Here is a 23,964-nt window from a genome sequence, read left to right on the forward strand (position 1 = left end):
TTTAACCCCGATAAGTGTGAGGTAATGCACTTTGGAAGAAGAAACAAAATGAGGGGGTAGTTAATGAATGGCAGGACACTGGGTAGTTTAGAGGAACAGAGGGATCTTGGGGATCCCTGAAGTCAGCAGAACATGTGAATAGGATAGTTAAGAAAGCATATGGGGCACTTGCTTTCTTCAGTCATGGCACAGAGTATAAGAGCAAGGAGGTAATGTTGGAGTTGTACGGAGTATTGGTGAGGCCATGGCTGGAGTCCTGTGTGCAGTTCCGATCACTGCATTGCAATCCCTCTACCCCTGGTGCTCAGTAGCAGCAGTGTGTACTATCTACAAGATGCTCTGCAGAGATTCACCAAAGATCCTCAGGCAGCACCTTCCAAAACCACAACCACTTCCATCCAGAAGGACAAGGGGCAGCAGATACATGGGAACACCAGCCCCCTGCAAGTTCCCCTCCAAGCCACTCACCATCCTGACTTGGAAATATATCACCGATCCTTCGCCATTGCTGGGTCAAGATGCTGGAATTGTCTCTCTAAGGGTGATATGTGTCAACTCACAGCAGGAGGACTGCAGTGGTTCAAGAAGGCAGCTCACCACCACCTTCTCAAGGGGCAATTAGGGATGTGTAATAAATGCTGGCCTAGTCAGTACCACCCACACCCCACAAATGGATAGAGAAAAGTTGTACCACGAGACGGGGTACAGAGGAGATTCACAAGGATGTCGCGTGGGACAGAAAAACTGAGCTATAAGGGGAGACTGGATAGGATTGGATTGTTTTCTGCAGAGCAGACAAGACTGAGGGGGGACATGATTGAGGTGTATAAGAGGGATAAGGACAGGGTTAGTAGAGAGCAGCTGGTCCCCTTGGTTGAGGGGTCAGTCCCAAGGGGGTATAGTTTCAGGACAAGAGGCAGGAGGTTCAGAGGGGCTTTGGGAAAGAACTTTTCACTCAGTGGGTGGTGGGAATCTGGAATATATTGAATGGGAAGGCAGTGGAGCCTGGAAACATTACAACCTTTAAAAAGTGCTTTAAATATCATAACATTCCGGGATGTGGGACAAGTGCAGGAAATTGAGATTAGTGCACCTTCAGTGGTAGGTATGATCGGTGCAGACTCGATGGGCTGAAGGGCCTTTTCTGCGCTGTATGAATCTGTGAATCAGTCTGAGTGGCTGTAAGACAGAATGAACACTCCCTAAAATGAAGGATACTGTGGTCTCAGTGAATGCGTCACGAACAGCTCACTGTATAGCTGCTGCTCAGACACACAGTTCACCCGAAAATCACCAAACGGCAGCAATAAACAAAAACACACGCAGCACATCAGCAGCAGATCCAGACCATTGGGGCCTGCTCCACCATTCAGTGTGACAGATCCAATAGTGATGGTCAATTCACTTTCCACTTCCTGCTCCCCTCAATATCCTCATGCCCTTGTCAGTGGAATTTGGGCTGGAATATATTCAGCAACTGAAATTCTGTTGCCAAGTAGGGAAGAAAGTTTGAAACAAAAACAGATCTCTCAGAGAAAACAATAAGCTTTCTCATCACTGTATTAAAATTGTAACATCCCTTTCTCAATCCACATAGTCTCCAAATGTCACCAGGCACTCCCTCAGCACTGACCCTCTGACAGTGCAGCACTCCCTCAGCACTGACCCTCTGACAGTGCGGCACTCCCTCAGCACTGACCCTCTGACAGTGCGGCACTCACTCAGTACTGACCCTCTGGCAATGCGGCACTCCCTCAGTACTGACTCTCTGGCAATGCGGCACTCCCTCAGTACTGACGCTCTGACAGTGCAACACTCCCTCAGTACTGATCCTCTGACAGTGCGACACTCCCTCAGTACTGACCCTCTGACAGTGTGGCTCTCCCTCAGTACTGACCCTCCGACACTCCCTCAGTACTGACCTTCTGACAGTGTGGCACTCCCTCAGTACTGACCCTCCGACGGTGCAGCACTCCCTCAGCACTGACCCTCCGACACTCCCTCAGCACTGACCCTCTGACAGTGCAGCACTCCCTCAGTACTGACCCTCCGACAGTGCAGCACTCCCTCAGTACTGACCCTCTGACAGTGTGGCACTCCCTCAGTACTGACCCTCCGACAGTGTGGCACTCCCTCAGTACTGACCCTCTGACAGTGTGACACTCCCTCAGTACTGACCCTCTGACAGTGCGGCACTCCCTCAGTACTGACCCTCCGACAGTGCAGCACTCCCTCAGTACTGACCCTCTGACAGTGTGGCACTCCCTCAGTACTGACCCTCTGACAGTGCGGCACTCCCTCAGTACTGACCCTCCGACAGTGCAGCACTCCCTCAGTACTGACCCTCTGACAGTGTGGCACTCCCTCAGTACTGATCCTCCGACAGTGTGACACTCCCTCAGTACTGACCCTCTGACAGTGTGGCACTCCCTCAGTACTGACCCTCCGACAGTGCGGCACTCCCTCAGTACTGACCCACTGACAGTGCGACACTCCCTCTGTACTGACCCTCCGACAGTGTGACACTCCCTCAGTACTGACCCTCTGACAGTGCGGCACTCCCTCAGTACTAACCCTCTGACAGTGCGGCACTCCCTCAGTACTAACCCTCTGACAGTGTGGCACTCCCTCAGTACTGACCCTCCAACAATGCGGCACTCCCTCAGCACTGACCCTCTGACAGTGTGGCACTCCCTCAGTACTGACCCTCTGACAGTGCGGCACTCCCTCAGTACTAACCCTCTGACAGTGTGGCACTCCCTCAGTACTGACCCTCTGACAGTGTGGCACTCCCTCAGTACTGACCCTCTGACAGTGCGGCACTCCCTCAGTACTGACCCTCTGACAGTGTGACACTCCCTCAGTACTGACCCTCTGACAGTGTGGCACTCCCTCAGTACTGACCCTCTGACAGTGCAGCACTCCCTCAGTACTGACCCTCTGACAGTGTGGCACTCCCTCAGTACTGACCCTCTGACAGTGCGGCACTCCCTCAGTACTAACCCTCTGACAGTGCGACACTCCCTCAGTACTGACCCTCTGACAGTGTGGCACTCCCTCAGTACTAACCCTCTGACAGTGCGGCACACCCTCAGTACTGACCCTCTGACAGTGTGGCACTCCCTCAGTACTGACCCTCTGACAGTGCAGCACTCCCTCAGTCCTGACCCTCTGACAGTGCAGCACTCCCTCAGTACTGACCCTATGACAGTGCGGCACTCCCTCAGTACTGACCCTCTGACAGTGCGACACTCCCTCAGTCTAACTTGAATGGAGCTGTGAGTCTCTGTGTGATACTCACCAGGGTCTCTGTGCCTGCTGTTAGTCTTGTATCCATTGAACCACTTCTGTGTCAGAGAACAGAAAACACGCACAATCAGAAAAAGCAACTGTCTCCTTACTAACACCAGGAGCTCTGCCTCAAACCTTCGCCCAACCCAACAAATACCCATTAACTATTTCCTTCAATCGCCCATCACTCAGCCATTTCTACATCCACATTGTTATGGTCCCTTTTCTCGAATCACATGCAGCTTTCCTCACAAGTGGCACTGTATCAAATGCATATTGCGCCACTCCCTTTCTCTGTAACCCCCCCCAGCCCCCACACCCCCTCCTTTTCTCTGTAACCCCCCCCAGCCCCTACACCCCCTCCCTATCTCTGTAACCTCCTCCAGCCCCTACACCCCCTCCCTATCTCTGTAACCTCCTCCATTCTCTACACCCCCTCCCTATCTCTGTAACCCCCTCCTACTCCTACACCCCCTCCCTATCTCTGTAACCCCCTCCAGCCCCTACATGCCCTCCCTATCTCTGTAACCTCATCCATTCTCTACACCCCCTCCCTATCTCTGTAACCCCCTCCAGGTCCTACACCCCCTCCCTATCTCTGTAACCTCCTCCAGCCCCTACACCCCCTCCCTATCTCTGTAACCTCCTCCAGCCCCTACACCCCCTCCCTATCTCTGTAACCCCCTCCAGCCCCTACACCCCTCCCTATCTCTGTCACTTCCTCCAGCTCCCACACCCCCTCCCTATCTCTGTAACCCCTTCCAGCCCCTACACCCCCTCCCTATCTCTGTCACCTCCCCCAGACCCTACATCCCTCTGATATTCTTGTTCTCCTTCAATTCCAGCCTCTTGGAAATCCCTGATTTGAATCCCTCCACTCCTGGTGGCTGTGCCCTCAGATGCGTGTGCAGGAGCTCTGGAATTACCTTCCTGACCATTGTCATTTCTCTCTTTCTTTCTCTGGCTAACATTTCAGTCAGCTGTCCTTATCCATTCCGCTGTGTAATGTTGTTAATTCTCACACTGTGTAACCTTTAGAAGGTCCTACATAAGGCCAACCTGTCTGGATCCAGTGATAGAGCTTGTCCCCGTGATCCATGAGGGTGGTCAGCGAACCCTTGTTCCCACACTGTGCTGACTTGAGTGTGGAACCTGCAGTGCCCCCCTCCCCCTGCGTCTGCTCAGGTGTCAGGGAGACAAATCACAACCAGCGATTCCTCAGAAAATGCCACTCTGACACACACATTCGATCAGGGCTGGGGTGGGGAGGGGTAGAGGAACACACAGAGACACACAGAGACACACAGACACACAGAGACACACACACACACAGAGACACACACACACACACACACACAGACACAGAGACACACACACACACACACACACACAGACACACACACACACAGACAGAGACACACACACACACACACACACACACCAAAACACAAACACGCACACACACATCAAAACACAAACACACACAAACCAAAACACACACACACACCAAAACATGCACACACACACACACACCAAAACACAAACACACACACACACACCAAAACACAAACAGACACACACACCAAAACACAAACACACACACACACACACAAACACAAACACACACACACCAAAACACACACACACACACAAAACACACACACACACAAAAACACAAACACAAACACACACACCAAAACACAAACACACACACCAAAACACAAAACACACACACACACAAAAACACAAACACAAACACACACACCAAAACACAAACACACACACCAAAACACAAACACACACACACAAAAACACAAACACACACACACCAAAACACAAACACACACACACCAAAACACAAACACACACACACACACCAAAACACAAACACACACACACAAAAACACAAACACACACACACACCAAAACACAAACACACACACACACAAAAACACAAACACACACACACCCCAAAACACAAACACACACACACACACCAAAACACAAACACACACACACAAAAACACAAACACACATACACACACCAAAACACAAACACACACACACCAAAACACAAACACACACACCAAAACACAAACACACACACACACCAAAACATAAACACACACACACAAAAACACAAACACACACACACACACCAAAACACAAACACACACACACACCAAAACACAAACACACACACACCAAAACACAAACACACACACACCAAAACACAAACACACACACACACACCAAAACACAAACACACACACACAAAAACACAAACACACACACACACACCAAAACACAAACACACACACACACCAAAACACAAACACACACACACCAAAACACAAACACACACACACCAAAACACAAACACACACACACACCAAAACACAAACACACACACACCAAAACATAAACATACACACCAAAACACAAACACACACACACACCAAAACACAAACACACACACACACCAAAACACAAACACACACACACACACTCAAACAAAGACACACACACACACTCACTCACACACACAAACACAGACACACACACTCAAACACACACACACACCGAAACACAGACACAGAAACACACACACACACTCACATGTGCGCATACACACACAAACACACTTACCCACTCCCCCACACACCCACACACATAACTCCCTGCCACCACCCCCATAGCCCCACACACACTCATAGGGTACAGAGATGTTTGCTGCGACACTTACCCCCTGATTCATTCTTCCAGAATCTGGAATTAAATTAAACATTAAGTTAGTAAAATCCACAAGCCCAGACAGATTGCTCCTGCTCAGTCACACAATCCAGAGCTGGTTGTTACTGAAACATATCCCGGGACTGAGACTGGAGACAGAGCTATGAGCCAGACTGTCTCAATCCATCACAATCTGCTCCTGATTGGCTCTTCCCCCAGTACTATCCCATCGCAGCTCAAGTAGCAGGAAGTAACTCGGATCATCCACAGGGATCAGACAGATCCCTGCCTGGACCAGGCTCACCCTGCAGCAGATGGACCCTGCCCTCAGGCAGACTGACCCCTGGGGCAGGAGGGTCCCTACCTGGGAGAAGATGAACCCCTCTCTGGGCCAGACCCTCCCCTGGGGCAGACAGACTGTCCCCAGCAGCAGATAGAGCTCTACACTGGGGCAGGCAGGACCCCACCCCTGGAAGCAGGAACAGTATTCACAGGAACTGAGAAGGTAAACAGATACGGGATAATTGTGGGATTGATACAGGGCTATGAGGGGAGAGTGAGGCAGTGGGATTAGTTTGGGGATTGATACAGGGCTATGGGGGAAGAGTGGGGCAGTGGGATTAGTTTGGGGATTGATACAGGGCTGTGGGGGAAGAGTGGGGCAGTGGGATTAGTTTGGGGATGGATACAGGGCTGTGGGGAGAAAGTGGGACAGTGGGATTAGTTTGGGGATTGATACAGGGCTGTGGGGGAAGAGTGGGGCAGTGGGATTAGTTTGGGGATTGATACAGGGCTGTGGGGGAAGAGTGGGGCAGTGGGATTAGTTTGGGGATGGATACAGGGCTGTGGGGAGAAAGTGGGGCAGTGGGATTAGTTTGGGGATTGATACAGGGCTGTGGGGGAAGAGTGGGGCAGTGGGATTAGTTTGGGGATTGATACAGGGCTGTGGGGGAAGAGTGGGGCAGTGGGATTAGTTTGGGGATTGATACAGGGCTGTGGGGGAAGAGTGAGGCAGTGGGATTAGTTTGGGGATTGATACAGGGCTATGGGGGAAGAGCGGGGCAGTGGGATTAGTTTGGGGATTGATACAGGGCTGTGGGGGAAGAGTGGGGCAGTGGGATTAGTTTGGGGATTGATACAGGGCTATGGGGGAAGAGTGGGGCAGTGGGATTAGTTTGGGGATGGATACAGGGCTGTGGGGGAAGAGTGGGGCAGTGGGATTAGTTTGGGGATTGATACAGGGCTATGGGGGAAGAGTGGGGCAGTGGGATTAGTTTGGGGATTGATACAGGGCTGTGGGGGAAGAGTGGGGCAGTGGGATTAGTTTGGGGATTGATACAGGGCTGTGGGGGAAGAGTGGGGCAGTGGGATTAGTTTGGGGATTGATACAGGGCTGTGGGGGAAGAGTGGGGCAGTGGGATTAGTTTGGGGATTGATACAGGGCTATGGGGGAAGAGTGGGGCAGTGGGATTAGTTTGGGGATGGATACAGGGCTGTGGGGGAAGAGTGGGGCAGTGGGATTAGTTTGGGGATGGATAGAATCATATTTCCCTGTAATGTAACAGGGCTGTGCTGCTGTGTAGTGTCCCTACCTCTGTACCAGCAAGTCTGGGTTCAAATCCCGCCTGCTCCTGACGTCCACAATCATATCTCTGAACAGACTGTCTGTGATGTTCAGACACAGCATGAGAACGGTCTGTCAGGTGTGATTTTCAATGTGCCCTTCCCTCAGCATCGCAATGAAATTCCGATCCGGTCTTCCCTCTGGACCTACCTGCTGCTGCTTTACTGCACGTCCCGACTCTGCCCAAACATTCCTTGTGTGCTCCAGCTCCACACTTTGTACACAGGTAACCCTGATAAAATATCCCCCTGACGGAAGAGCATTTTCACCATTACTATCAGCACTGCAACTCAACAACACCAATCTGCATTGATATAGCGCCTCAGGCATAACAAAAATCACAGCCAAGCTGCTTCTCAGGGGTCATTCTGGAAGAAATTTGACACTGAGTCCATTAAGACTTTATTCAGGCAAGTGGCCAAAATCCTGGTCAGAGTGGGAAATTTCATGGAACATTTGAAACGCAGAGAGGGTTTGAGGGTGAGGGAGGCAATAGCAGAACCTCGGCACCCAGCGAGCTGAAGGCACATACACCAGTCACTGGGTGATAGAAATCATGGCACTGGATCACTTCTGAGATCTCAGCGGGTTCCAGAAACTGGAGGCAGTTACAGAGATAGGGAGGGGTGTAGGGACTGGAGGAGGTTACAGAGATAGGGAGGGGGTGTAGGGACTGGAGAAGGTTACAGAGATAGGGAGGGGGTGTAGGGGCTGGAGGGGGTGTAGGGGCTGGAGGGGGTTACAGAGATAGGGAGGGGGTGTAGGGGCTGGAGGGGGTTACAGAGATAGGGAGGGGGTGTAGGGGCTGGAGGGTGTTACAGAGATAGGGAGGGGGTGTAGGGGCTGGAGGGGGTTACAGAGATAGGAAGGGGGTATATGTGCTGGAGGAGATGACAGAGATAGGGAATGGTGTAGGGGCTGGAGGGGGTTACAGAGATAGGGAGGGGGTGTAGGGGCGGGAGGGGGTGCAGGGGCGGGAGGGGGTGGAGGGGGCTGGAGGAGGTTACAGAGATAGGGAGGGGTGTAGGGGCTGGAGGGGGTTACAGAGATAGGGAGGGGGTGTAGGGGCTGGAGGAGTTTACAGAGATAGGGAGGGGGTGTAGGGGCTGGAGGGGGTTACAGAGATAGGGAGGGGTGTAGGGGCTGGAGGGGGTTACAGAGATAGGGAAGGTGTGTAGGGGCTGGAGGAGGTTACAGAGATAGGGAGGGGTGTAGGGGCTGGAGGGGGTTACAGAGATAGGGAGGGGGTGTAGGGGCTGGAGGAGTTTACAGAGATAGGGATGGGGTGTAGGGGCTGGAGGGGTTTACAGAGATAGGGAGGGGTATAGGGGCTGGAGGAAGTTACAGAGATAGGGAGGGGGTGTAGGGGCTGGAGGGGGTTACAGAGATAGGGAGGGATATGGGGGGCCAAAGATGGTCACAGAGATAGGGAGGAATGAGGAGCAGAGGGAGTGGGGCGATCAGTGAGTGTGTCTGGAGGAGTGTGTTCTGACAGAGTGGTGTGGCCTGTGGTCTGGTTGCTGTCGGGTCAGAGTTGACCGTCTGGGCACATCGATCAGTGTTATTTGCAACACCTTCAGGCCTGAGGAGATGGGGACAATTGAACAGGCCCTCGAGCAAACAATTTCCGACAGGGCTGGGGTGAACTGTGTGAGTCAACATGCAGCCTGAGATGGGAAAGCCTTCCATTAAATATGCCCAGTGTGAATGGACAGGGATATCCCTGGGCATTGCGGCAGTGGGAGAACCTGGACTGGGATCCTTTCCCAGTGTTCCCCGGAACGTCGCTGTGAAGATCAACAAGGAGCTGTGTGGCTGGTGTATCGCACTTCAGCAGCAGGGGGCAGTACCACCCATAAAACCTGCAGCTTCTTCCAGAGTGATAATGGGAAGTCAATGTTTATCTCTGATTGTAAACTGTGCTCCTACAGAAAACAATCCCAACAGCTGCACCTTTAGTAAGACATCAAAAAGCATCAAGAATCACTTTGCTGAATCCTAAAGCAGGTGAATATTTGTCAGGGTCACATCAGAGGGATGCTGGAAGGAGGAGAGAGAGGATCGAAGCCAGTTGGGGCCATGATGAAGTTACAGGTGTTGGGGCAGCAGGAACACACAGCAAAGCCAACATATTGCAGCATGAGGGACCAGCCAGGCGCTGCTCGGCCTATCTACCCCCACGGTGGAACGATGGATGTCAGGGAGGGACAGTCGTGCAGACGGTGGGTTGGGGGTGGAATGTGAACCTGTAGTGTAATATTTAGGATTTGTTTCACCAGCAGGAGGCGATGTGAATTCTTTGAGAACAGCGCATGCTCAATGGAAAGAGATGCTGTGGGTGGACACAGGCAGCAGCTGGTACCTGATCTCGATGTAGAGAAAACTAAAGAAATAAAGTGGATTCCAAGGGGATGTCATTCTGGGAGAATTTTCCTATTGTCCTGTCTGGATGCTGGGCATTCTATTAAACCCAGTCTCTGCTTCTTTCTCTCACTAATGTCTGATCACATCCATCCACCAGTCATCCCGGGGAGACACATCTCTACACTCAAAACCCTGCCATTCCCAAATTCCCCAAATCCCAAAACTCGCTTTGCTCCCTCAGTCCCGAAACTTCTCTTGCTCCCTCAATCCCAAAACTCTCCCTGCTGCCTCAATTCCAAACAACTCCTGCTCCCTCAATCCCAAACTCTCCATGCTCCCTCAATCCCAAAACTGCCCCCTGCTCCCTCCATCCCAAACTCCCCTTGCCCCCTCAATCCCAAACTCATCCTGCTCCCTCAATTCCAAACATCTCCCACTCCCTCAAACCCAAACTCTCCCTACTCCCTCAATCTCAAACTCTCACTGCTCCCTCAATCCCAAAACTCCTCCTGCTCCCTCAATCCCAAAACTCTCCCTGCTCCCTCAATTCCAAACATCTCCCACTCCCTCAATCCCAAACTCTCCCTACTCCCTCAATCTCAAAATCTCACTGCTCCCTCAATCCCAAAACTCCTCCTGCTCCCTCAATCCCAAACTCTCCATGCTCCCTCAATCCCAAAACTGCCCCCTGCTCCCTCCATCCCAAACTCCCCTTGCTCCCTCAATCCCAAACTCCTCCTGCTCCCTCAATTCCAAACATCTCCCACTCCCTCAATCCCAAACTCTCCCTACTCCCTCAATCTCAAACTCTCACTGCTCCCTCAATCCCAAAACTCCTCCTGCTCCCTCAATCCCAAACTCTCCATGCTCCCTCAATCCCAAAACTGCCCCCTGCTCCCTCCATCCCAAACTCCCCTTGCCCCCTCAATCCCAAACTCCTCCTGCTCCCTCAATTCCAAACATCTCCCACTCCCTCAATCCCAAACTCTCCCTACTCCCTCAATCTCAAACTCTCACTGCTCCCTCAATCCCAAAACTCCTCCTGCTCCCTCAATCCCAAACTCTCCATGCTCCCTCAATCCCAAAACTGCCCCCTGCTCCCTCCATCCCAAACTGCCCTTGCCCCCTCAATCCCAAACTCCTCCTGCTCCCTCAATTCCAAACATCTCCCACTCCCTCAATCCCAAACTCTCCCTACTCCCTCAATCTCAAACTCTCACTGCTCCCTCAATCCCAAAACTCCTCCTGCTCCCTCAATCCCAAAACTCTCCCTGCTCCCTCAATTCCAAACATCTCCCACTCCCTCAATCCCAAACTCTCCCTACTCCCTCAATCTCAAACTCTCACTGCTCCCTCAATCCCAAAACTCCTCCTGCTCCCTCAATCCCAAAACTCTCCCTGCTCCCTCAATTCCAAGCATCCCCCACTCCCTCAATCCCAAACTCTCCCTGGTCCCTCAAACCCAAAACTCCTTCTACTCCCTCCATCCCAAACTTCCCCTGCCCCCTCAATACCAAAACTCCCCCTGCTCCCTGAACACTCCCTGAAGTCCCTGTGCTCCCTGGACCCCGAGCAGTCTGCCCACTCCTGTGTTTCCTGTCAGGTTCCAGGGTTCACAGTTCGAGGGCTGCTTTCTGACCTGATTCTAGTTTGAGTTCAACCAGGTAAAGGTAGAGGTGAAGCAGAAAGACACAACAGCTCTCGCAGTCTCACCTGAGCAATATTGGACATGCAGAGCAGCAAGTGACCCTCTCTCTCACAGTCTCTCACAGTGACCCTCTCTCTCACAGTCTCTCACAGAGACCCTCTCTCTCACAGTGACCCTCTCTCTCACAGTCTATCACAGAGACCCTCTCTCTCACAGTGACCCTCTCTCTCACAGTCTCTCACAGTGACCCTCTCTCTCACAGTCTCTCACAGAGACCCTCTCTCTCACAGTGACCCTCTCTCTCACAGTCTCCCACAGAGACCCTCTCTCTCACAGTCTCTCACAGAGACGCTCTCTCTCACAGAGACCCTCTCTCTCACAGTGACCCTCCCTCTCACAGTGACCCTCCCTCTCTCAGAGACCCTCCCTCTCACAGTCTCCCACAGTGACCCTCTCTCACAATGACCCTCTCCCTCACAGTGAGCTTCTCTCTGAGTCTCTCACAGAGACCCTCTCTCTCACAATGACCTCTCTCACAGTCTCTCACAGTGACACTGTCTCTCACAGTGAGCTTCGTCTCAGTCTCTCACAGTGGCCCTCTCTCTCACAGTCTCCCACAGTGACCCTCTCTCACAGTGATCCTCTCTCTCACAGAGACCCTCTCTCTCACAATGATCCTCTTTCACAGTGACTCTCTCTCTCACAGTAACCCTCTCTCACAGTGACCCTCTCTCTCACAGTAACTCTCTCTCACAGTGACCCTCTCTCTCACAGTGACCCTCTCTCTCACCGAGACCCCTCTCTCTCACAGTGACCCTCTCTCTCACAGTAACTCTCTCTCACAGTGACCCTCTCACAGTGACCCTCTCTCTCACAGTAACTCTCTCTCACAGTGACCCTCTCTCTCACAGTGACCCTCTCTCTCACAGAGACCCCCTCTCTCTCACAGTGACCCCCTCTCTCACCGAGACCCCTCTCTCACACAGTGACCCTCGCTCACAGTGACCCCCTCTCTCACCGAGACCCCTCTCTCAAACAGTGACCCCCTCTCACACAGTGACCCTCTCTCACACAGTGACCCCTCTCACACAGTGACCCTCTCTCACAGTGACCCTCTCTCACAGTGAACCCCTCTCTCACAGTGACCCTCTCTCACAGTGACCCCCTCTCACACAGTGACCCTCTCTCACACAGTGACCCTCTCTCTCACAGTGACCCTCTCTCACACAGTAACCCTCTCTCTCACAGTGACTTTCTCTCACAGTGACCCTCTCTCACAGTGACCCCCTCTCACACAGTGACCCCCTCTCACACAGTGACCCTCTCTCACACAGTGACCCTCTCTCACAGTGACCCACTCTTTCACAGTGACCCCCTCTCTCATCGAGACCCCCTCTCACACAGTGACCCCCTCTCTCACAGTGACCCCCTCTCTCACAGTGACCCCCTCTCCCACAGTGACACGCTCTCTCACAGTGGCCCTCTCCCACAGTAACACCCTCTCACACAGTGACCCTCTCTCACACAGTGACCCTCTCTCTCACAGTGACCCTCTCTCACAGAGACCCCCTCTCTCACAGTGACCCTCTCTCTCACAGAGACCCTCTCTCACACAGTGACCCTCTCTCTCACAGTCTATCACAGAGACCTTCTCTCTCACAGTGACCCTCTCTCTCACAGTCTATCACAGAGACCCCCTCTCTCACAGTGACCCTCTCTCTCACAGTCTCTCACAGAGACCCTCTCTCTCACAGTGACCCTCTCTCTCACAGTGACCCTCTCTCTCACGGTGACCCTCCCTCTCACGGTGACCCTCCCTCTCACAGTGACCCTCCCTCTCTCAGAGACCCTCCCTCTCACAGTCTCCCACAGTGACCCTCTCTCACAATGACCCTCTCCCTCACAGTGACCCTCTCTCTCACAGTGAGCCTCTCTCTCACAGTCTCTCACAGTGACCCTCTCTCTCACAGTGACCCTCTCTCCCACAGTGACCCTCTCTCTCACCGAGACCCCTCTCACAGAGACCCTCTCTCTCACAGTGACCCTCTCTCTCACAGTGACCCTCTCTCCCACAGAGACCATCTCTCTCACAGTGACCCTCTCTCTCACCGAGACCCCTCTCGCAGAGACCCTCTCTCTCACAGTGACCCACTCTCTCACAGTGACCCTCTCTCCCACAGTGAACCTTCCTCTCACAGTGACCCTCTCTCTCACCGAGACCCCTCTCTCACACGGTGACCCTCTCTCTCACAGTGACCCTCTCTCACACAGTGACCCTGTCTCTCACAGTGACCCTGTCTCTCACAGTGACCCTCTCTCTCACTGAGACCCCTCTCTCACAGTGACCTTCTCTCACAGTGACCCTCTTCCAAAGTGACCCCCTCTCCCACAGTGACTGTCTCTCTCTCACAGTGACCCTCTCTCTGACAGTGACCCTCTCTCACAGTTACCCTCTCTCTCACCGAGAACCCTCTCTCACCGAGACCCCTCTCTCTCACTGTGACCCTCTCTCACAGTGATCCTCTCTCTCACCGAGAAACCTCTCTCTCACAGTGACCCTCTCTCTCACAGTAACTCTCTCTCACAGTGACACTCTCTCTCACAGTGACCCTCTCTCTCACAGTGACCCTCTCTCTCACAGTAACTCTCTCTCACAGTGACCCCTCTCTCACAGTGACACTCTCTCTCACAGTGACCGCCTCTATCTCACAGTGACCCCCTCTCTCACAGTGACCCCCTCTCTCTCACAGTGACCCCCTCTCTCACAGTGACCCCCTCTCTCACCGAGACCCCTCTCTCACACAGTGACCCTCTCTCTCAGTGACCCCCTCTCTCACCGAGACCCCTCTCTCACACAGTGACCCTCTCTCTCACAGTGACCCTTTCTCTCACAGTGACCCTCTCTCACAGTGACCCCCTCTCACACAGTGACCCCCTCTCACACAGTGACCCCCTCTCTCACAGTGACCCCCTCTCCCACAGTGACACCCTCTCTCACAGTGACCCTCTCTCTCACAGTGACCCTCTCTCTCACAGTAACTCTCTCTCACAGTAATCCTCTCTCTCACAGTGACCCTCTCTCTCACAGTGACCCCCTCTCTCACCGAGACCCCTCTCACACACAGTGACCCTCTCTCACAGTGACCCCCTCTCTCACCGAGACCCCTCTCCCACACAGTGACCCTCTCTCTCACAGTGACCCTCTCTCACAGTGACCCCCTCTCTCACAGTGACCCCCTCTCTCACAGTGACCCCCTCTCCCACAGTGACACCCTCTCTCACAGTGACCCTCTCCCACAGTGACACCCTCTCACACAGTGACCCTCTCTCACACAGTGACCCCCTCTCTCACAGTGACCCCCTCTCTCACAGTGAACCTCTCTCTCACAGTGACCCTCTCTCACAGTGACTCTCTCTCACAGTGACTCTCTCTCACAGTGACACCCTCTCCCACAGTGACCCTCTCTCACAGTGACCCCCTCTCTCACAGTGACCCCCTCTCCCACAGTGACACCCTCTCCCACAGTGACCCTCTCTCACACAGTGACCCTCTCTCTCACAGTGACTCCCTCTCTCACAGTGACCCTCTCTCTCACAGTGACCCTCTCGCACACAGTGACCCACTCTCACACAGTGACCCCCTCTCTCACAGTGACCCCCTCTCTCACACAGTGACCCTCTCTCACAGTGACCCCCTCTCTCACAGTGACCCCCTCTCTCACAGTGACCCCCTCCCTCACAGTGACCCTCTCTCACAGTGACACCCTCTCACAGTGACCCCCTCTCCCACAGTGACCCTCTCTCTCACAGTGACCCTCTCTCTCACAGTGACCGTCTCTCACAGTGACCCTCTCTCACAGTGACCCTCTCTCTCACAGTGACCCCCTCTCTCACAGTGACCCTCTCCCACAGTGACCCTCTCTCTCACAGTGACCCTCTCTCACAGTGACCCTCTCCCACAGTGACCCCCTCTCTCACAGTGACCCTCTCCCACAGTGACCCTCTCTCTCACAGTGACCCTCTCCCACAGTGACCCTCTCTCTCACAGTGACCCTCTCTCACACAGTGACCCCCTCTCACACAGTGACCCCCTCTCACACAGTGACCCTCTCTCTCACAGTGACCGTCTCTCTCACAGTGACCCTCTCTCACAGTGACCGTCTCTCTCACAGTGACCCTCTCTCACAGTGACCCCCTCTCTCACAGTGACCCCCTCTCCCACAGTGACCCTCTCTCACAGTGACCCTCTCTCACAGTGACCCTCTCTCTCACAGTGACCCTCTCTCTCACAGTGACCCTCTCTCACACAGTGACCCGCTCTCACACAGTGACCCTCTCTCACAGTGACCCTCTCTCACAGTGACCCTCTCTCACAGTTACCCTCTCTCACAGTGACCCTTTCTCTCACAGTGACCCTCTCTCTCACAGTAACTCTCTCTCACAGTAATCCTCTCTCTCACAGTGACCCTCTCTCTCACAGTGACCCCCTCTCTCACCGAGACCCCTCTCACACACAGTGACCCTCTCTCACAGTGACCCCCTCTCTCACCGAGACCCCTCTCTCACACAGTGACCCTCTCTCTCACAGTGACCCTCTCTCTCACAGTGACCCTCTCTCACAGTGACCCCCTCTCTCACAGTGACCCCCTCTCTCACAGTGACCCCCTCTCCCACAGTGACACCCTCTCTCACAGTGACCCTCTCCCACAGTGACACCCTCTCACACAGTGACCCTCTCTCACACAGTGACCCCCTCTCTCACAGTGACCCCCTCTCTCACAGTGACCCTCTCTCTCACAGTGACCCACTCTCACAGTGACTCTCTCTCACAGTGACTCTCTCTCACAATGACACCCTCTCCCACAGTGACCCTCTCTCTCACAGTGACCCCCTCTCTCACAGTGACACCCTCTCCCACAGTGACCCTCTCTCACACAGTGACCCTCTCTCTCACAGTGACCCCCTCTCTCACAGTGACCCTCTCTCTCACAGTGACCCTCTCGCACACAGTGACCCACTCTCTCACAGTGACCCCCTCTCTCACAGTGACCCCCTCTCTCACACAGTGACCCTCTCTCACAGTGACCCCCTCTCTCTCACAGTGACCCTCTCGCACACAGTGACCCACTCTCTCACAGTGACCCTCTCTCACAGTGACCCCCTCTCTCACAGTGACCCCCTCCCTCACAGTGACCCTCTCTCACTGTGACACCCTCTCACAGTGACCCCCTCTCCCACAGTGACCCTCTCTCTCACAGTGACCCTCTCTCTCACAGTGACCGTCTCTCTCACAGTGACCCTCTCTCACAGTGACCCTCTCTCTCACAGTGACCCTCTCCCACAGTGACCCTCTCTCTCACAGTGACCCTCTCTCACAGTGACCCTCTCCCACAGTGACCCCCTCTCTCACAGTGACCCTCTCCCACAGTGACCCTCTCTCTCACAGTGACCCTCTCCCACAGTGACCCTCTCTCTCACAGTGACCCTCTCTCACACAGTGACCCCCTCTCACACAGTGACCCCCTCTCTCACAGTGACCCCCTCTCTCACAGTGACCGTCTCTCTCACAGTGACCCTCTCTCACAGTGACCGTCTCTCTCACAGTGACCCTCTCTCACAGTGACCCTCTCTCACAGTGACCCTCTCTCACAGTGACCCTCTCTCACAGTGACCCTCTCTCTCACAGTGACCCTCTCTCACACAGTGACCCCCTCTCACACAGTGACCCTCTCTCACAGTGACCCTCTCTCACAGTGACCCTCTCTCACAGTTACCCTCTCTCACAGTGACCCTCTCTCACAGTGACCCTCTCTCACAGTTACCCTCTCTCACAGTGACCCTCTCTCACAGTTACCCTCTCTCACAGTGAACCCCTCTCTCACAGTGACCCCCTCTCTCTCACAGTGACCCTCTCTCACACAGTGACCCCCTCTCTCACAGTGACCCCCCCTCTCTCACAGTGACCCTCTCTCACACAGTGACCCCCTCTCTCACAGTGACCCCCTCTCTCACAGTGACCCTCTCTCACAGTGACCCTCTCTCACAGTGACCCCCTCTCTCACACAGTGACGCTCTCTCTCGCAGTAACCCTCTCTCTCGCAGTCTCTCACAGTGACCCTCTCTCTCACCGAGACGCCTCTCACAGAGACCCTCTCTCTCACAGTGACCCTCTCTCTCACAGTGACCCTCTCTCCCACAGTGAACCTTCCTCTCACAGTGACCCTCTCTCTCACCGAGACCCCTCTCACACACAGTGACCCTCTCTCTCACAGTGACCCTCTCTCACACAGTGACCCTGTCTCTCACAGTGACCCCCTCTCTCACAGTGACCCTGTCTCTCACAGTGACCCTCTCTCTCACTGAGACCCCTCTCTCACAGTGACCTTCTCTCACAGTGACCCTCTCCCACAGTGACCCCCTCTCCAACAGTGACTGTCTCTCTCTCACAGTGACCCTCTCTCACAGTTACCCTCTCTCTCACCGAGACCCCTCTCTCACCGAGACCCCTCTCTCACACAGTGACCCTCTCTCACAGTGACCCCCTCTCTCACCGAGACCCCTCTCTCACACAGTGACCCTCTCTCTCACAGTGACCCTCTCTCTCACAGTGACCCTCTCTCACAGTGACCCCCTCTCTCACACAGTGACCCTCTCTCACAGTGACCCTCTCTCACAGTGACCCTCTCCCACAGTGACCCTCTCTCTCACAGTGACCCTCTCCCACAGTGACCCTCTCTCTCACAGTGACCCTCTCTCACACAGTGACCCCCTCTCACACAGTGACCCCCTCTCTCACAGTGACCGTCTCTCTCACAGTGACCCTCTCTCACAGTGGCCGTCTCTCTCACAGTGACCCTCTCTCACAGTGACCCTCTCTCACAGTGACCCCCTCTCCCACAGTGACCCTCTCTCACAGTGACCCTCACTCACAGTGACCCTCTCTCACACAGTGACCCTCTCTCACACAGTGACCCCCTCTCACACAGTGACCCTCTCTCACAGTGACCCTCTCTCACAGTGACCCTCTCTCACAGTTACCCTCTCTCACAGTGACCCTTTCTCTCACAGTGACCCTCTCTCACAGTGACCCCCTCTCACACAGTGACCCCCTCTCACACAGTGACCCCCTCTCTCACAGTGACCCCCTCTCCCACAGTGACACCCTCTCTCACAGTGACCCTCTCTCTCACAGTGACCCTCTCTCTCACAGTAACTCTCTCTCACAGTAATCCTCTCTCTCACAGTGACCCTCTCTCTCACAGTGACCCCCTCTCTCACCGAGACCCCTCTCACACACAGTGACCCTCTCTCACAGTGACCCCTCTCTCACCGAGACCCCTCTCTCACACAGTGACCCTCTCTCTCACAGTGACCCTCTCTCTCACAGTGACCCTCTCTCACAGTGACCCCCTCTCCCACAGTGACCCTCTCTCACAGTGACCCCCTCTCTCACAGTGACCCCCTCTCCCACAGTGACACCCTCTCCCACAGTGACCCTCTCTCACACAGTGACCCCCTCTCTCACAGTGACCCCCTCTCTCACAGTGACCCTCTCTCACAGTGACCCCCTCTCTCACAGAGACACCCTCTCTCACAGTGACCCCCTCTCCCACAGTGACACCCTCTCACACAGTGACCCTCTCTCTCGCAGTGACCCCCTCTATCACAGTGACCCTCTCTCTCACAGTGACCCTGTCTCACAGTGACCCTCTCTCACAGTGACTCTCTCTCACAGTGACACCCTCTCCCACAGTGACCCTCTCTCACAGTGACCCCCTCTCTCACAGTGACCCCCTCTCCCACAGTGACACCCTCTCCCACAGTGACCCTCTCTCACACAGTGACCCCCTCTCTCACAGTGACCCCCTCTCTCACACAGTGACCCTCTCTCTCACAGTGACCCTCTCGCACACAGTGACCCTCTCTCTCACAGTGACCCCCTCTCTCACAGTGACCCCCTCTCTCACACAGTGACCCTCTCTCACAGTGACCCCCTCTCACAGTGACCCCCTCTCCCACAGTGACCCTCTCTCTCACCGTGACCCTCTCTCTCACAGTGACCGTCTCTCTCACAGTGACCCTCTCTCACAGTGACCCTCTCTCTCACAGTGACCCTCTCTCACAGTGACCCCCTCTCCCACAGTGACCCTCTCTCACAGTGGCCCTCTCTCACAGTGACCCTCTCTCACAGTGACCCTCTCTCTCACAGTGACCCTCTCTCACACAGTGACCCCCTCTCACACAGTGACCCTCTCTCACAGTGACCCTCTCTCACAGTGACCCTCTCTCACAATTACCCTCTCTCACAGTGACCCTCTCTCACAGTGACCCTCTCTCACAGTGACCCTCTCTCACAGTGACCCTGTCTCACAGTTACCCTCTCTCACAGTGACCCTCTCTCACAGTTACCCTCTCTCACAGTGACCCTCTCTCACAGTGACCCTCTCTCACAGTTACCCTCTCTCACAGTTACCCTCTCTCACAGTGACCCTCTCTCACAGTTACCCTCTCTCACAGTGAACCCCTCTCTCTCACAGTGACCCTCTCTCACACAGTGACCCCCTCTCTCACAGTGACCCCCTCTCTCTCACAGTGACCCTCTCTCACACAGTGACCCCCTCTCTCACAGTGACCCCCTCTCTCACAGTGACCCTCTCTCACAGTGACCCCCTCTCTCACAGTGACCCTCTCTCACAGTGACCCTCTCTCACAGTGACCCCCTCTCTCACACAGTGACGCTCTCTCTCACAGTAACCCTCTCTCTCGCAGTCTCTCACAGTGACCCTCTCTCTCACCGAGACGCCTCTCACAGAGACCCTCTCTCTCACAGTGACCCTCTCTCTCACAGTGACCCTCTCTCCCACAGTGAACCTTCCTCACACAGTGACCCTCTCTCTCACCGAGACCCCTCTCTCACACAGTGACCCTCTCTCTCACAGTGACCCTCTCTCACACAGTGACCCTGTCTCTCACAGTGACCCTGTCTCTCACAGTGACCCTGTCTCTCACAGTGACCCTCTCTCTCACTGAGACCCCTCTCTCACAGTGACCTTCTCTCACAGTGACCCTCTCCCACAGTGACCCCCTCTCCCACAGTGATTGTCTCTCTCTCACAGTGACCCTCTCTCTGACAGTGACCCTCTCTCACAGTTACCCTCTCTCTCACCGAGACCCCTCTCTCACCGAGACCCCTCTCTCTCACTGTGACCCTCTCTCACAGTGATCCTCTCTCTCACCGAGAAACCTCTCTCTCACAGTCACTCTCTCTCACAGTGACCCTCTCTCTCACAGTGACCCTCTCTCTCACAGTAACTCTCTCTCACAGTGACCCTCTCTCTCACAGTAACTCTCTCTCACAGTGACCCTCTCTCTCACAGTGACCCTCTCTCTCACAGTAACTCTCTCTCACAGTGACCCTCTCTCTCACAGTGACCCTCTCTCTCACACTGACCCTCTCTCACAGTGACACCCTCTCACAGTGACCCCCTCTCCCACAGTGACCCTCTCTCTCACCGTGACCGTCTCTCTCACAGTGACCGTCTCTCTCACAGTGACCCTCTCTCACAGTGACCCTCTGTCTCACAGTGACCCTCTCTCACAGTGACCCTCTCCCACAGTGACCCTCTCTCTCACAGTGACCCTCTCTCACACAGTGACCCCCTCTCACACAGTGACCCCCTCTCACACAGTGACTCCCTCTCTCACAGTGACCCCCTCTCTCACAATGACCCTCTCTCACAGTGACCCTCTCTCACAGTTACCCTCTCTCACAGTTACCCTCTCTCACAGTGACCCTCTCTCACAGTTACCCTCTCTCACAGTGAACCCCTCTCTCACAGTGACCCCCTCTCTCTCACAGTGACCCTCTCTCACACAGTGACCCCCTCTCTCACAGTGACCCCCTCTCTCTCACAGTGACCCTCTCTCACACAGTGACCCCCTCTCTCACAGTGACCCCCTCTCTCACAGTGACCCTCTCTCACAGTGACCCCCTCTCTCACAGTAACTCTCTCTCACAGTGACCCTCTCTCTCACAGTGACCCTCTCTCTCACACTGACCCTCTCTCACAGTGACACCCTCTCACAGTGACCCCCTCTCCCACAGTGACCCTCTCTCTCACCGTGACCGTCTCTCTCACAGTGACCGTCTCTCTCACAGTGACCCTCTCTCACAGTGACCCTCTGTCTCACAGTGACCCTCTCTCACAGTGACCCTCTCCCACAGTGACCCTCTCTCTCACAGTGACCCTCTCTCACACAGTGACCCCCTCTCACACAGTGACCCCCTCTCACACAGTGACTCCCTCTCTCACAGTGACCCCCTCTCTCACAATGACCCTCTCTCACAGTGACCCTCTCTCACAGTTACCCTCTCTCACAGTTACCCTCTCTCACAGTGACCCTCTCTCACAGTTACCCTCTCTCACAGTGAACCCCTCTCTCACAGTGACCCCCTCTCTCTCACAGTGACCCTCTCTCACACAGTGACCCCCTCTCTCACAGTGACCCCCTCTCTCTCACAGTGACCCTCTCTCACACAGTGACCCCCTCTCTCACAGTGACCCCCTCTCTCACAGTGACCCTCTCTCACAGTGACCCCCTCTCTCACAGTGACCCTCTCTCACAGTGACCCTCTCTCACAGTGACCCCCTCTCTCACACAGTGACGCTCTCTCTCACAGTAACCCTCTCTCTCGCAGTCTCTCACAGTGACCCTCTCTCTCACCGAGACGCCTCTCACAGAGACCCTCTCTCTCACAGTGACCCTCTCTCTCACAGTGACCCTCTCTCCCACAGTGAACCTTCCTCACACAGTGACCCTCTCTCTCACCGAGACCCCTCTCTCACACAGTGACCCTCTCTCTCACAGTGACCCTCTCTCACACAGTGACCCTGTCTCTCACAGTGACCCCCTCTCTCACAGTGACCCCCTCTCCCACAGTGACACCCTCTCCCACAGTGACCCTCTCTCACACAGTGACCCCCTCTCTCACAGTGACCCCCTCTCTCACACAGTGACCCTCTCTCTCACAGTGACCCTGTCTCTCACAGTGACCCTCTCTCTCACTGAGACCCCTCTCTCACAGTGACCTTCTCTCACAGTGACCCTCTCCCACAGTGACCCCCTCTCCCACAGTGACTGTCTCTCTCTCACAGTGACCCTCTCTCTGACAGTGACCCTCTCTCACAGTTACCGTCTCTCTCACCGAGACCCCTCTCTCACCGAGACCCCTCTCTCTCACTGTGACCCTCTCTCACAGTGATCCTCTCTCTCACCGAGAAACCTCTCTCTCACAGTAACTCTCTCTCACAGTGACCCTCTCTCTCACAGTGACCCTCTCTCTCACAGTAACTCTCTCTCACAGTGACCCTCTCTCTCACAGTGACCCTCTCTCTCACACTGACCCTCTCTCACAGTGACACCCTCTCACAGTGACCCCCTCTCCCACAGTGACCCTCTCTCTCACCGTGACCGTCTCTCTCACAGTGACCGTCTCTCTCACAGTGACCCTCTCTCACAGTGACCCTCTCTCTCACAGTGACCCTCTCTCACAGTGACCCTCTCCCACAGTGACCCTCTCTCTCACAGTGACCCCCTCTTTCACAGTGACCCTCTCTCACACAGTGACCCCCTCTCACACAGTGACCCCCTCTCACACAGTCACTCCCTCTCTCACAGTGACCCCCTCTCTCACAGTGACCCTCTCTCACAGTGACCCTCTCTCACAGTGACCCTCTCTCACACAGTGACCCCCTCTCTCACAGTGACCCTCTCTCACACAGTGACCCCCTCTCTCACAGTGACCCTCTCTCACAGTGACCCTCTCTCACACAGTGACCCCCTCTCTCACAGTGACCCTCTCTCTCACAGTGACCCTCTCTCCCACAGTGACCCTCTCTCACAGTGACCCCCTCTCTCTCACAGTGACCCCCTCTCTCACAGTGACCCTCTCTCACAGTGACCCTCTCTCTCACAGTGACCCTCTCTCACACAGTGACCCCCTCTCACACAGTGACCCTCTCTCACAGTGACCCTCTCTCACAGTGACCCTCTCTCACAGTTACCCTCTCTCACAGTGACCCTCTCTCACAGTGACCCTCTCTCACAGTTACCCTCTCTCACAGTGACCCTCTCTCACAGTTACCCTCTCTCACAGTGAACCCCTCTCTCACAGTGACCCCCTCTCTCTCACAGTGACCCTCTCTCACACAGTGACCCCCTCTCTCACAGTGACCCCCCCTCTCTCACAGTGACCCTCTCTCACACAGTGACCCCCTCTCTCACAGTGACCCCCTCTCTCACA

At 54.6% G+C, this 23,964-nt stretch overlaps 1 protein-coding gene across 1 annotated transcript in view; it reads right to left on the minus strand.

Annotated features, from left to right (window-relative positions):
• The window catches only part of LOC125456016 (guanine nucleotide exchange factor VAV3), a 196,626-nt gene that overhangs the window by 44,833 nt on the left and 127,829 nt on the right, over window positions 1-23,964 (minus strand). Inside the window, exons 17-19 of the mRNA XM_059648207.1 lie at window positions 7,799-7,896; window positions 6,038-6,060; window positions 3,302-3,347 (exon numbers count right to left, since the gene is read on the minus strand). Of these exons, the coding sequence (XP_059504190.1) occupies window positions 3,302-3,347; window positions 6,038-6,060; window positions 7,799-7,896 (167 nt within the window). The remainder of the gene's footprint in view (window positions 1-3,301; window positions 3,348-6,037; window positions 6,061-7,798; window positions 7,897-23,964) is intronic.

Source organism: Stegostoma tigrinum, chromosome 8 (genome assembly GCF_030684315.1).
Source record: "Stegostoma tigrinum isolate sSteTig4 chromosome 8, sSteTig4.hap1, whole genome shotgun sequence".
In the NCBI taxonomy this organism is placed as follows: Eukaryota; Metazoa; Chordata; class Chondrichthyes; order Orectolobiformes; family Stegostomatidae; genus Stegostoma; species Stegostoma tigrinum.